This window comes from Drosophila willistoni, assembly GCF_018902025.1.
Source record: "Drosophila willistoni isolate 14030-0811.24 chromosome 2L unlocalized genomic scaffold, UCI_dwil_1.1 Seg72.1, whole genome shotgun sequence".
Taxonomy (NCBI): domain Eukaryota; kingdom Metazoa; phylum Arthropoda; class Insecta; order Diptera; family Drosophilidae; genus Drosophila; species Drosophila willistoni.
Genome location: NW_025814049.1, coordinates 2033483 through 2048237, shown reverse-complemented (window position 1 = coordinate 2048237; position 14755 = coordinate 2033483). Strand labels below are relative to the sequence as shown.

The following is a 14755-nucleotide window of genomic DNA, read 5'->3' as shown; positions in this document are numbered from 1 at the left end:
TTTTTCATATAATTATATTCTATTATGTATGTATGTATATAAATACATCAATAAACTTTATAATATTTTGATGTTATTTATATTGTATTATATGTATAAAATTGTACACTAAATACAGCAATAACTTTCATTGTTGTATCTTTTTTAACTTGTTAAGCAAAAGCTAATAAATAAGCATTAACTAAGTAAGTATAATGTTTATATTTTGATAAATAATATGATAGAATTTCATAAATTCAATTTCAAATTGGCTAAACTAAAGGGTGAAATCATGTTCGATATATATTTGAAATTTTAGCTCTTCTTGTTCTGCCTGTCATGGCTATTTGCCATTACCCTGTCCCGCCTTGTCCTTTAGTACGTTCTTTTTTTTTATTTTTTGGCTACATTTCCTTTTGCAACTTCTTTTGCCTTTCTTTTTTTTTTTGGGTTTTTTTTGTGAGCGTGGGTTTTTTGTTTCTTTTCTTTTTGTTTTTGGCAATTTTCCATATGCAACACGCAACAGACGTTTTTATGTTTTCTGTGTTGCGACGCCCATAAAAAAATAAACGAGTCAAAAAGTTGGTGAAGCAGAAACAGGAGAAGAAGGACAAGAATGTATGTATGTAGCTGATGCTGGAGATGGGACAAGTGACTGACCACTGGAGTGGAGAGCCAAAGTCAATTATATGGAATTAATTTAGAGGAATAATGGTGCAAATTGTTGCGGCTATGGAATGGAATTCAAATTGCGACTCAAAATGTTGCAATTAATTAAATTATTGTAGCAAAATGACATTTTTCTGCATGTTGCATGCAACAGTTTTCCACCGCCAACGAAATTTAATAAACACAACTGCCAACTGGAACCCATCCCTCGCTCCCTCTTTGTCCGCCTCTTTCTCTCCCTCTCACTGGTTTGGCCATGTGAACGCTTTTGGCGTGTCATGTAATTGATGCGTTAATCTGCATATTGACAGCGGTTATTTTGCGGGTGGCTTTATGGAAATATGCCTCTGGGTCTGGCCTGGGCAGGCAGCCAGTCAGCCGGCCAGATAGATAGATTTCTCTGAGTGGACCCATTGGTATTTTGCGTTTACGAACATGTTAAAAGGACGCATTTCCTATGTGTGATGTAAGTTTGTGTGTGTGTGTGTACTGTATCCTGGGGTAAGTAATTTAATTACATTGCAGTTGCTATATTATTGCCATATTTCGTTTATATTGGCCCTTAGCAAAGTGATCAAAATTTGTCAACCAATAAGCCAGAAATTTTGGTCGAATTAGTTTGACAATTTATGTTGAGTGAGTGATGAAGAGAATTTTATAATTACCAAAATGAAACAATGTAAAATTAAGGAAAAAGTCCAACCAACAAGTAAGTTCTTCATTTTTTGAAACAAAAATGTGTTAATGTTTGCCTAAAGCTTTCTCTTTAGTGTATTACAATAGCTCAACGACTATTTCTGAAATTTTATTTGAAACTAAATGTTATCTAACAACATTTTTTCCTTAAACCAAACCATGTAATTGTTACTTTGAAGTCGTCTTTTCACTCAACTTTGTTAATAGTGCAATTTGGAAGACCTTAAGGCGACGGTTAGGCATCTTAAAGCACCTTCGAGGCAACCTAAGGTAGAACTTAAGGTGAAATAATAGAGCATCCTTAAGAGGACCTTATTTCAAGGGGTTTCTAATTTAACATACAGTTTAAGTAACATTTAACATTATTCAAAGTGCGATATTGGGAATGATTTTTGAAAAATTTTATTAATTCTGTTTAAAAGTATTAACAGAATGAATCTAGTTAATCATATTTTCATTGCATTCTTTGAATATTTGAAATTATTTGCAGCCCTAAGATGGACAATAAAGTTTTCTATAAACTTGCTATATAAAATCATTGCATACTCTAGGGCTGATGCAACAATTCCAATCCAAACGCATATGTCGCTGTATTTTTCAATTTATTGCAAAAGTTTATTGCTGCTGCCAGTTCCCTTACGAGGGAATACGAGCGAAAAAGGAAAATTAGCCAAACACATACACACACCACGCACGTTTGCACACACACACTTGGGGAAGGGGGAGTGAAAAAAGAGATAGGAAAGCAAATACTTAGATGTGGCAGGAGCATCAGGTGGCTGGGCTTTGTTAACGGATTTATGCAGCCAATAATAAAACTTGTCGAGCCTTCGAAATTGATTTATGTGTGAGAAAAATAATACAAACATAACAGGACAATTCGCAGTTGAGGAGCTCCGATGTGGTCCTAGAATAGCCAGGCATAAGAAATGAAATGAAGAGGTGAAGAAAAGTAAAGTAAAGTAAAATAAACTTACTTTTGTGTGTCTTGATAGGTGGGAAAACTTTTAATTTTCTAAATGTATTCGCTGGCATTTTCCTTTAATGCAATACACGCACAGAGAGTGTGAGTGAGTTAGTGGGTGGGTGACTGAGTGCGACGGGAGCCGGGCAATTTAATGCCGAGGCAAACGTAAAAACTGGAAAATTATGACCAAAATGAGAATTTAATCGAAATACGTGAGTGGAAAAATGAAAATTTGACTGCAACTTGGGAACGTCTGCAACAGCCGTAGAAAAAGAGAAGAAATAGAACCAAGCAGTAGCAGCAAGAGCAACAGCATAAAATGCCAAGTGCAAGCTCATGCAATTTTTATCATGACCAGAAGATACTTGGGCTTGCTTTTACCTCACAGCCTCCCCCTCTTTCACTCTCTCTCTCTCTCTCTCTCTCTCTCTCTCTCTCTCTCTCTCTCTCTGATTCTCTCTTTCTCTGGCAAAGCATCATCATCAACATTGCCTTCACCTGCTTATGCGTTACATTCAACTCGTAGATATCTGCTTGCCCCTCAGGCAATTGCACAAATTAATGCCACCAACTTGGCTATGACTCCTGGCCTTCACCTCCCCCTCACTTCATTTCCATCCCTCCCATTCGCTTTCTCTTGGTAAGCAGACAATTCTCAAATGAGTCAACACAACACTAAAATTGTTTATTTTATTATCAGGCAATTCTTTTCCCTTTCTCTATGTCTCTTTATCTCACTCTCTTTCTCTATGTCAGGATGTGTGTGTGTGTTTCTAAAGGCTAAAGTCATAAACAAATGCGGCTAGCTGCAAATGAGATGAAAAACCTTTCCGAATAGCAACGGTTAAGAAAACGAAACAATGTTTCCCGGTTAGGAAATGATCTCATAAAGTTTCTGAATATTAAACGAGTGACTAGAATATTTAGAATATTGAAGTATTTAAATTGTTTGCTAAACCAGAGATTTTGAATATTTTAATCAAATCAACAATATAAGTTTTAGAAATAATTGAAATCCAAAAATAGCCAGTGAGAAATAATACATTTTCTTTCACTACCCTAATTTGAATGTCGCTCAATCATTCTCGCTTCATTTACTTGTTATTCCCAACATGTTTAAACTTTTAAAATATATCATAGCGACTAGAATGTGCTTTAGCAAAGTCTGCTGATAATAGATCTTGGTGGTTCGAAGACACAAGTTGGCTAGAACGTAAGGTTTGATTTAAATTGTTCAATATGGTTTTTTAAGCATGTTCAACCCTGAATCCAAATCTTTTCATAATCCAAATCTCTCTATCCATCTCTTTTCATAATCTGTAACGATGATTGTTCTCGCCTTTATTTAACCTTCATTTCCAAGTAAGTTTGTCTACTTAAATTAATATTAAATCGTTCATTGCTTAGAAATCATATATTTAAATTTTAATTTCAAACAGAAAATGAAATTTATTGATGTTTAAAAAGCATTCGAAAGCAAGGAAAGGGCCTGATTACTTTATATAAGGTCTACAAACAAATAACACAGGCCGACATGATTTTTGGTGACGTTAACCTGAGAAGTGTTTTTAACTAATTCGGGTACGCTGATTCTGACTGCATATTCAGTTTTTGTTTATCACGTCCAGATTTTGTGAAATTAGGGGATCTAGGGTTGGAAAATAGGCACCCAAAAGTATATTATATAAATTGTTTTTCTACATTTTTAACGAATTGTAGAATTCCTTATTTAAGAAAAATAGCTGTTGCTTGCCAACATTACTTATAAACAATTTGTTAGATGCATAAAATTACAATAATTCTTTAAAATTAACAAGTTGCAAATTCTTCGAATCCCTGTAGCATACTTTTTGGTTCGAATTTTACTCATTTTGGAACCATATCCAAAGTGCATGATAACAAAGAAACGCCTCTTTGATTTTGTGTAAATTGCGTTTAAATCATACCTAATATATTAATAGGTTAAAATAATAACGTTTTGAGTATAATAACTTGTTTATATTATACTAGAAAATATTGAAAATGAGGCCATTTTGAATAATTCCAACGCATTTTTTTCGAAATCCTGACGTGATGGGCAAAAACTAAGTACAGGGCCGTGATCAGCACCCCCAAATTACTATAAAAGACCTATTGAACTTGGAACACTTTTTCATGACCTCGAAAATGTCGGCCTGTGTAATTAACGATCATATAATAAGAGTTTAAGCAAAGGAAATGCAAATCATTATGTAATTCTTTCAAACAGTTGACTTCTGTATTATAACAACAACAATTCTTTTGAAAAATCATTTAAGAAGATTTTTATTAATTTTGGAAAATCGTTGTTTATTATATTTTAAAGTATCAGTAAACATATTTTTATAATTTAAAAAAAAACAGATGTTTTTCATTTTGGTTTCAATATAGTTTGAAGTTTGAATTTGGTGATTTATTTTATTGGTGATTTATTTTATTTTATTTTATGCTTGGAGTTTTCTTAATAAAAAAGATACCTACAAGCAAAATCTCTTTATAGATAGGACCAAATGTTTTGTTAAAATCTAACTAAACTGAGACACAATAAAGACAATGAAAGGAAGAATTGACAAATAGATTTATCCTATTTTTAAGCTTCTTGGGACTTGGGGACTTGGGAAATTTAAAGCTAATACATAAAACAAAGATAAATAAATAATAGGATGATTAAAGATTATTATTAACCAAGATAATTTAAAATTTATTCTCCTGTGAATTCAAATTTCAGACTGTAAATGCTTCAAAATGAAATTTAAACAAGAACTAAATGAAACTTGTTTCGATTAGTGTAAGATTCTCAATTCTAAGCTCCTTTACGTCACATTCAATAAATGAGTACAGCCTGAATACACATTGCCAATTGCCAAAGTTAAGAGAGAGAGAGAGAGCCAAGTTAAAGAGCGGCTCATATGTTGTCGGACCAAATCGAAAGCTTTTCTCCAACTGTGTCTTTGAGTCCATCGATCGATGGTTGGTTGGTTGGTTGGGTAGATCGATGGTGGTCTTTCGTAGCGACGTTCGTCAAGTCACGTCCATTGTATAAAACCAAAAGCGCCAACATGTAATGCAATCAGTCAAGAGCTGCAAATTGCCAGGTGAACAACTTCCTAAAAAAAAACAAAAAGAAAAAAAGCTTTGTGCAAAAATATAGTGGAAAAACACAACAAAAACAAAGGAAAACAAAATGTGCGATCGTAAATTAAGCTGTGTAGTTGTGCCGCTACTTTTAATCCTCATGCTGGTCAATAATCTATCAGAAGCTCGTCCCATGGATCTGTACGATGATGTTAGTGAATTTTTCGATGCCATCTCCCTGGATGATGTGGCCAACACGGGACGCAACACCCATCCGGAGCAATTCTGTCTGATGCCAGCACGCAAAGGTGTCTGCCGTGCTTTGATTCCACGTTGGCGCTACGATCCGGAGCAGAAAAAATGCGTTGAATTCAAATTCGGTGGCTGTGACGGCAATGAGAACAATTTTGCCAGTTACAAGGATTGCATGTCCACCTGCGAGGGCATGTAGGGAGCATGTAGGCAGCATGTGAGGAGAAGGAGGTGTTGCCAAAGGCGACCTCTGAAAAGTAGCGAACCAAAGGCAGCATTTACACACACACACAGACACACACACACACAACATCATTACCATTTTCTTTACACATATTTATAAAGTTTTCGCTTTAGTTACAAATTTGATTTTTAATTTCATGCATCATTTCTTGTACCTTGTTAAGCACGCAACTTTAATAATAAGTTAGTTCTTAAGTTATTGTGATAAACAAATTAAATAAAGTTGACATTTTTTTATACAAAAACCAAAAATCTGTGAAGAAAATGAATTTGGAAAAGTGTATAAGTTCTGAAAACATAAACTGTATTAGATGTTTTTTTTAAGCACAGAAGTTAAGATTCAAATTGCAAATCTTGATCTTTTTAATTCTGCAAAACTAAATAAAGTAGAACTATTGGAACAAACTTTTTTTCAATATTGAGGGCTAAATATTGCAAAATGTAAGAACAAATTTAGAACAGTGTACAAACTAAGCAATTAACTTTACTGAATCGCATTAGCAAAGTAGAATTTCAGTCTGAAATTCATTAGAATTTTCTAGAAGTCAAAAAAAAAAAAATGGGATACTTTATTTACTTTAAGAAGAATTTAAAAAAGCTGAGTAAAAACTAAAGTTTATGGCATAAATTGTATTCTATAAGAACGTAAACATCCATTGCAACAAAATTCTTGAATTTTAAATTTAACTTGTATTGTCTCTTAAATTAAAGTTGAATGTTTAGAATAAAGTTTCGAATTAAGGTTATTAATTTTATCATTTGCCCTACAAATTTGCTCATTTAATCTTCGAAGTTTGTCAAAATCTGTAACTTTAACTTTGTGATTTAGCCGACTTGAGGCCAAGAAGACAATCTCAATCGCAGCAGAAAAATGTAGAGCAGTTTGTTTGGTTATCTGTTTTAAGAATCAGCTGTTAATCTTGACTAAAACTGTCCAAATTAAAATGGATTGAATACTACACTCATGAACAAAAAAATATGTATATGTATATGATTACTTAAAGCTAAAACTAGTTGAGAACTACAACCAAATGGACCAAAGAAGTGCTTGCCGAATTGTAAAAACTGTAAATGGAATGTATCATAATATTCTCTTCATATGCAATATTCTTCCAAATAAAAATTTATTCTATTATACCCAGCTTAAAATTAGTTATAGATATTACAGTATATTTAACTTTAGGGTCTAGTAGGTTGCTTAATATTTTATTCTTATTATATTACAAATTCTTAAATTGAATTAACAACATATACAAAAAAACAAATTTTAGGTTTTTCCTAATTTTATTCCCAATAATTTAAGTTTAAGGCATATGTATATCAAATGGTCTTTACAATAATATTAGTTAGTATTTAAAATACCAAAGAATACAAACTAGAGAATTTTTTTAAAATCTGTTTCTATAAAATTCAAGAAATTTCCAGAGAAATATTTAAAGATGCCCTCGACCTAGCCTACCAAAGATTTTTATGGCCTCACTCTTCAGAAGATCACTCACATTACTTGACCACAATGTTGTTGTTGTTGTTGTGGATGTTATTTTTACTATTGTTGATGTTGCTGTTGTTGTTGTTAAAGTACTATGGGTTGATTCATGCCGCGGGCTACTCAACTTTCATAGATTTCACTTGGAAATGGCCCAAGACAAAAACAATTTCTTATGGCAAACATGCAAATACGAGTCAAACAATTCAACTGGTTAGACAAACAAGATCAATGGGTACATATAAAGCAGCGACAAAGGTCGTCATCAATGAATGCCTAGTTGGGTCTAGGCAAACCACAAAAACGACCACTGACGTCAGCGGCAACAACAACATCTACAAAATCATCAATACAGTCAACTTCAAGTAAACTTATGAACAATTGAGGAAAAAAAAGGTGCGAATTTATGTTAAATCGATTGGCAATAAACAAAAACCCAGCCAAATCAGAAATGAAAAAAAAGACCAAGAAAAAAGGGCAAAACAATTTAAAGTCAAACAAACAAAAGCATTTTTAAGCATATTTTTAAAAGATTATTCATGTTTCTCTAATGGACAGCTGGACAGTGGGTCAAATGTGATGAACAATATTTGAAGGTGGTCCAAAAAGTTCCATGGGTTTCTGTATATATATCTCAGTTTGATAAATTCATACGCACTGTTGGCTCTTTCATATGTTGTATTTGCAATCTTTACAAACGAAAAGAAAATGTTGATGCAGATTTGTCTTTTATTTGTCATTGTTTGATCTTTTTTATAAGTATTTGATTGTTTACTATATTCATACGCCATGTTGGCTGATATAGCTGAACATGATGAGTTCAGAATTTCAGATATTAAACCAACAGTTGTTTCTTTTTTAAGTGAAATGAACTTAATCTCTTGTCTTAATGATTTCACAATTTTCGCAAACTCATACGCCCTGTTGGCTATAACATTTTTAATTACATAGATAATTTAAATTAATCTACTTGAGGCATGTCATTCTAAACAAAATGTAATCATTTTCTTAAAGAAATAAGAAATCATACGCCCCGTTAACTTTAAATCTTTGATAAAAATAATTTAAACTCAAAACTATCTTTAAATAAATGTAATCATTTCCTTAATTATTTCACAAGTCTTGAACTGTTCATCTGGGATTTCAAACAAAAATCAAGTTTTTCTGATAGATTGAGCCTCGTTCTGTTTAAATGGATTATTTTTAGCCCAATGTGCCACGATCGCCACGCGTTCGCTGAAGCGTGAGTCCAAAGCCCCGACCGCTCCTCGGCCCCCTCTGGCCATGCAGACGAGGGCAAATTTCCAATTTGGTGTTTTGTTTTTCTGCGGGACCTGCCCTGCCCCAATGTATGGATCAATGACCGTATGAGCTGAACTGTTGTTGATGTTGCTGCTGCTGCTGCTGCTAAGCAAAATACGGGCGATTGCAACATGAAAACAAAAACAAAAAACAAACGCAACCGGCAACCGGCTATGAAAAATGCCAAAAATAATATTTATCGATGTCATAATTTAGCTATTGATTTTATTAATTCACAATGTTTATTGCTAAATCATTTCTGCTGCTTGTTGCCAGTTGTTTTGCTGCGCAACAATTGCTGAAAAAAAAACTATGTTGCAAGTTCGTTACTACCGCAAAATTCTAGAAAATTCTTTATTATTGATTGTGCATACTGCAAAATGGCTAACAATATTAACATTAACAAAAAGTCAATAAACTTTTTTAACCCGCATAGAAAGAAATTTGAAATATTTTCGTACAAAACAAAATTAATTAAAATGCGCTAAACGTAGCAGACACATGAAAATGCAGCAACAACAACAACAACAAAAAGAAAAACAACATCAGCACTAGCAATAACAAATTTTCCGCGTTTTCTGTAAATGAATTTTATTAGTTAGGTTTGTTGCAACAACAAAGAGGCAACTTTAATGTGTTGTTTCTTTTTTTTTATTTTATTTTATTTCTTATTTTTCGCTAGTTTGCAATTGGCAATTTATTTATTTAAGGCACGTAGAGCGAACCAGCAGCAACAACTGCAACAGCAACAACAACAACAATAACAATAACAACAGCAGCAAATAAGAGTCAGTCTGCCGACCACAAAATTCCCCTTCCACTTCTGAATGGACGATGGAGGGGAACTACACAAGTCAACGAACTTTTGTTGTAGGCAGTAAAACGTCGTCAGTTCTTTGTTTTTGTTGTTGTTGCTGGTGTTGCAATTGTTGTTGCTGCAGATAGTGCAAATATGCATTATGAAGTGTAAATAGGCAACCGGCATAATCATCATCATTATCGAAGTCGTAGGCAACGACCAGAGACCAGAGAGGCTTGGCCTGAGCTTATATATGCCCTTGACTGGATGAATAGTCATTCTCATGATATAGTCTTCACTATATAGTCAGTCAGATGACTTTTTATATCAACAATTAAAATATATCTACGAAACTGAGTTACATATAACGCAAAGATATTATTAATCCTGCATCCTGCACCATTTGTATGCTTTCTTTGGGCTTAGGCGGTTTCAAGTAGTTCAAAAGAATTCAATAATAAAACATTAAAACAATTTAGAAGATAAAAGTTGTATGTTTAGTAAATGGTTTTTCAAAAATATTGAAAACCCAAAACAGCAATATCTGACCCATAGGATAATTTATCTTGCGATTGTTAGGTTACATGTTAAATTAAAACCAGAAATATGTTCTTTTACTAAATCCTGCAAAAATGAAAATAACATTAACTTAAATTTTAAGTTTTGGTACCGTTGTCAATTAACAAATTCAATTCATTTAATTTTTTCATCAAATTGTTGTGCAGTATTAGCTTCAAATAAAGAAAAAACCAATTGACCTATAATCTTAGACAATATAATGCATTTAAATAATAATTTTTGATGTGAAGTTTAATTTGTGAAGGATGTAAAAATTAAAGAAGATTGGTTTCGAACTTTCAAGCAAAGAACATGCGAAATTTACACCGGAGTCCATCTACATCGGTGACGGATTGAAATTTTGGCAGAATTATTAAAAATATGCTCTAACTCCTTGTATCATCAGAACTTAATCGTTTTTTTCGAATACTTAAGTAAGTACTTGATGTAATGAAATATTTTGAGATCCTTTCAATTCAAGAATGAATTCTATTTTGTTTAGCTTGGTTTTGCAATCTTCTTTCATTCAACTTATCACAAAGCAAATTCCATCTGTATCTTCTGAAAGATCCTATTTAATCTTCAATAGATTAATACGATTTCAATATATATAATAACTCAAGTTATTTACAAAGCTTTTGAATAGCAGATTTTTACCAAATAGCTGCCGTAAATTATATTCCTAGTAATGTCTCATAAAATGTATACATTATTCCTATCAAAGTTGAAGTATTTCAGAAGACTCTAATGAACAGATTGAGAAGAAAAACATATACATACATAGATAACATTTGAGAGATATTTATAAGCAATGATTAATTAATTAAGCATAAATATTCAAAATTTGAGAAATACTTAAAGCACAAGTTGTCTGTTTCTTTCTTGTTCATAAAGGCATTTATAAATTTACTTGTTTTTCTTAAAACAATTTCTTTGTGTTTCTTGTTTTTTTCCACAATGGTATTTGATTTTATATAATGTATGCTTTTAATATTCATCCCATTTAGCTATAAATGTTCGTACAGACTGCAGAATATCTACACTTTCAACCGATCATAATGATATATCCTCAACGTACATGACCTAGTCCTAAGAACAATTTGCCATCTAAATTATAAGCCCTTTTTATGAGTTTAACTACCTAACAACATTTCTAAAATCATAAGCATACACAGAGACAATTTCTTTTTGGTTTTATCTATAGATAAGACAAATTTTCAGTCACCTGACACACCAAAAAAAAAAAACTTATCTCTCAGCTAATGAAACTCGAACGTGGCATGGAGAATTAAAAAAAGATGAAAACATTAAATCAACTTTAGTTAATATATAATTTATAGACATTTCTTCCAATTGCTAAATATAATTCATACATATACATATTTATATATATATATAAATATCATAGAACTAACATATACATTGTAAATATATTAATATATTCAATTTATCTCTTTTTTTTTTAGTTTAGTTTAGTTGAATCGATCAATAGGCGTTTAGTGGAGCTTAACTTTTCGGTCTTTTTATGGGTGTAGTATATATATATGTATATATAGTAGAGTCAACGAGAAGATGTACACAGGGAAATCAACTTTTTTGGCTTTGGATTAGATTTTACTTTAGTACGTTCAGGAAGCTAAAATTAGATGGTCTGTGTGTGTGAGGGTGCATTTGTAGGCGTGGCATACTATTAGCAGGCTATATCTGTGGTAACACTTTTAATGCTCTCCGAACTGAAATGCACACAGCCATATTTGCAGACCAACGTCCAGACATACGGAATGAAAAACTCTTCGGGAGCATCCTCCTCGACATACTTAAACTTAAGATCGGGAAATTTCTAAACGTAAAAAGAGAAAAGAAATCATTTTAGATAAATTTCAGAAAATACTTTATGATATTTACCCTTAAACGATCGCTGGACCATTGGCTGGCTCCCTTAGATATCACCTCGAGCACCTCATTTACCCCCAATTCGCCGCGTTGCTCTTGGACACGTTGCAAGCGTGAGGAGAAGAAACCAACCACCTAAAGGGAGAGATCACATTAAACATATGAGAAATATAGCGAACGATTTTGTTAATTACCATATCGATATTCTGTATAACATCCTGGAAGGCATGATGACTGCGGAAGCTCTCGAAAACACTTCGCTTATAGAGTAGCGTATAAACCAAATTTGGGCAATAGACCAATTGATTTGTCAGGCAGGAGTTTAATATTTCCAATACCATGCGCAGTACTTCCTCTAAAACGCTTAAATCCTGCAGCATATCCTCCGGTGTGCTTCCAGACATATTGACAAACACATTGGCACCGCTGCCGCCTTCAATTGACGTCGTCGAAGCGTTTCCATCCTGTTCCGTGCTGGTTGAGTGCGAATTAATGGTCAATGCAGGCTCTTTTAGTTGGGCATCCAAACGTGTGTGTTTACGTGCCAGTGTCTCGAAGAGAGACACCAAACGTTGCGCCACATATGGATGAAGGGCACGAAAATGTCCAGACATATTGGCCAATGCTGCCAGGCAATTTGTATGTAAATATTTATCCCTCATCTTTAGCATGTTATATTGTATGGTTCGTATAACAATCAGTATGAGAATGCCACCCAATGAAATTTCCGATATAGTACGCTCTGTATACCACGATATGTTCTTTAGCATCTGCAGAAGATATAAACTTGGATTAGAAATTTTCGTTAAGATGATTCAAAGTCAACTTACAATTGTGTGAACATTCTTATTGAAGCCCTCATCCTCGCTGAGTATGAGAAGAACAATTAAGGACATGTAAATGTGATGTGAATTGCTATCGGGAGCATTGTACAATGTCTGTAGAATGGGTATGACCAAATGTTCCAAATCCTGTTGTTGCATCACAAAACGATAGAAACGCTCATTCCGATGTAGAAGTAAATATAACAATAATGTGGCCTGATCGATGGTTACAATGCGACTCAGTGTCTCATAGACGGCAGAGAAATCTATTTGAAATGATACTGGTGACTGCTGTTGTTGCGATCGCGGCGAATCCTTTGAGTCGGCGCATCCAAAGAGACTCGTTCGATAGGGATTCTCTTGCGATGTACAATGATTGGTCAATATCAGAATGAGCAAAAGACTCTGATTGGCCAATGGGTAATGAGAGCGAAATTGCTGACAGATCTCTAGGCTGGAACTAGCGCCCACGGCTTGATTTGTGGGTTTCAGTAAATCCTGTGACTTGCGAAACGAAAATATCGATAGCAAAGATTCGGCAATGCCAAAGACAAAGGAGCCAGCCGAACTGGAGCCAAACATGGTGTGTGGCACTTCATTCAGGCGGGACACAAAATGCAGGAGAGCCGACATCAGGACATTGGCATGCTGGCACTTGAAAACAGTGCGAAAGACCAGGGATTTGTCCATACTTGGTTGTGGGGCAAACAAATGCACCGAGAGCAGGGTAATCAACATATTGACGGCCTCCAAATGAAGATGATAGGTGAACTCTTTCACCGGAATCACCACTATCAAATTGACCAGGGCATCAATGAAAGTCTCAAACTTAGCTCCATCCACAATGATGGGAGCCAGCGGCGCTGCCGCTGCCCCTGCCTGTTCATTGGTGGTAGCTTCTATGGCAATTGATGCCGTCTCGACTGCCGCTAACTCGGCACTAGGCATAGCCTCGAAATGCTGCAGCAATTGAAACTCTGAACCCGTCTCATTGATATACTTGACCAGGCTGCGTATTATGAACAAAGCATTAAAGGTTTGCCACACATGCAGATTGCTTTCCTGATCAGATAGAGACAACAGCTCGCTGGTCTTCTCTAGAAACACGGTGACCAAAGAGCCAAAGTTACCCGTCTTCAGATTATGACCAATAAACGATTGGCATAACGACTCTAGTCTCGAATCCAGATTTAATTGGTCCTGACTGCAACAAAAACGATACAAAGGGGGATTAAGGTTGATGACGTCGGCAATCTTAATCTGACGAGTTTACCTGGTCTCCGGCAAGACAATGTTGTAGTTGAGCAACTGATTCCAATAGACCTCATCATCGTGGGCAATGTGTTGGCGACCCACAAATCGCTGAAGCCACTCATTAGACGATAGATCCGCTGTCCTGCTGACATTGATACCCATCTTCTTTTTTATTTTTATGAGGGTGAGGATTTGTTTTTAGGATGGAGAAGTCTGCACGCTCTGCAGTCTCTCTCTCACATACACAGTCGCTGGCTCACTGTCTCTCTTTAGCGCTCTCTCTCTCCGCCTACTGCATTGATTGCGACCGGCTAGTCTAGTTAATAGTTAATATTATTAACAATTTTTGTAAGACGTGCACGTCACCCATTTAAAGAAAACAACAACAACAACAGAAGAGCCAAAATTATCGATAAGTCGATAGCGACCGCAGACCATGTAGATAGCCAAGACACGTAAATATCAAGTAAAAGTAAAATGTACATAAGGCATATCTACACAGAATTTAAATTCAACGAAACGTAAGGTACAAACTGTTTTGAAGTGAAGTGAAAATTTAAATCTTATTCAAGGTTCTGTTTCTGAGAAATATTGTTTACTCAGATTTTTCAGCTCAATCTTAGATTCCACAAATTTGCATTTTTGGGTACCCATCCTTTAATCCATATAAGTTTGTATAATTTCGATGTTGTTGATTATAAGTTAGTAAATAAGTAAATACGCACCGATGGATAAATAAA

At 34.4% G+C, this 14755-nt stretch overlaps 2 protein-coding genes across 2 annotated transcripts; one reads left to right on the top strand and one right to left on the bottom strand.

The window, feature by feature from the left end:
- Positions 1 to 5480: 5480 nt before the first annotated feature.
- On the top strand, positions 5481 to 6060 carry LOC6646284 (kunitz-type serine protease inhibitor nigrescinin-2). Its single transcript, XM_002068789.4, has one exon. The coding sequence runs from the start codon at positions 5514 to 5516 to the stop codon at positions 5853 to 5855; it is 342 nt and encodes a 113-aa protein (XP_002068825.3). The 5' UTR covers positions 5481 to 5513; the 3' UTR covers positions 5856 to 6060.
- Positions 6061 to 11356: 5296 nt separating this feature from the next.
- Positions 11357 to 14404, bottom strand: LOC6646285 (dymeclin). Its single transcript, XM_002068790.4, has 5 exons — positions 14035 to 14404; positions 12768 to 13965; positions 12132 to 12707; positions 11950 to 12072; positions 11357 to 11884 (listed from the first exon to the last, which is right to left on the bottom strand). The coding sequence occupies exons 1-5, from the start codon at positions 14175 to 14177 to the stop codon at positions 11735 to 11737; spliced, it is 2190 nt and encodes a 729-aa protein (XP_002068826.1). The 5' UTR covers positions 14178 to 14404; the 3' UTR covers positions 11357 to 11734.
- Positions 14405 to 14755: the final 351 nt, after the last annotated feature.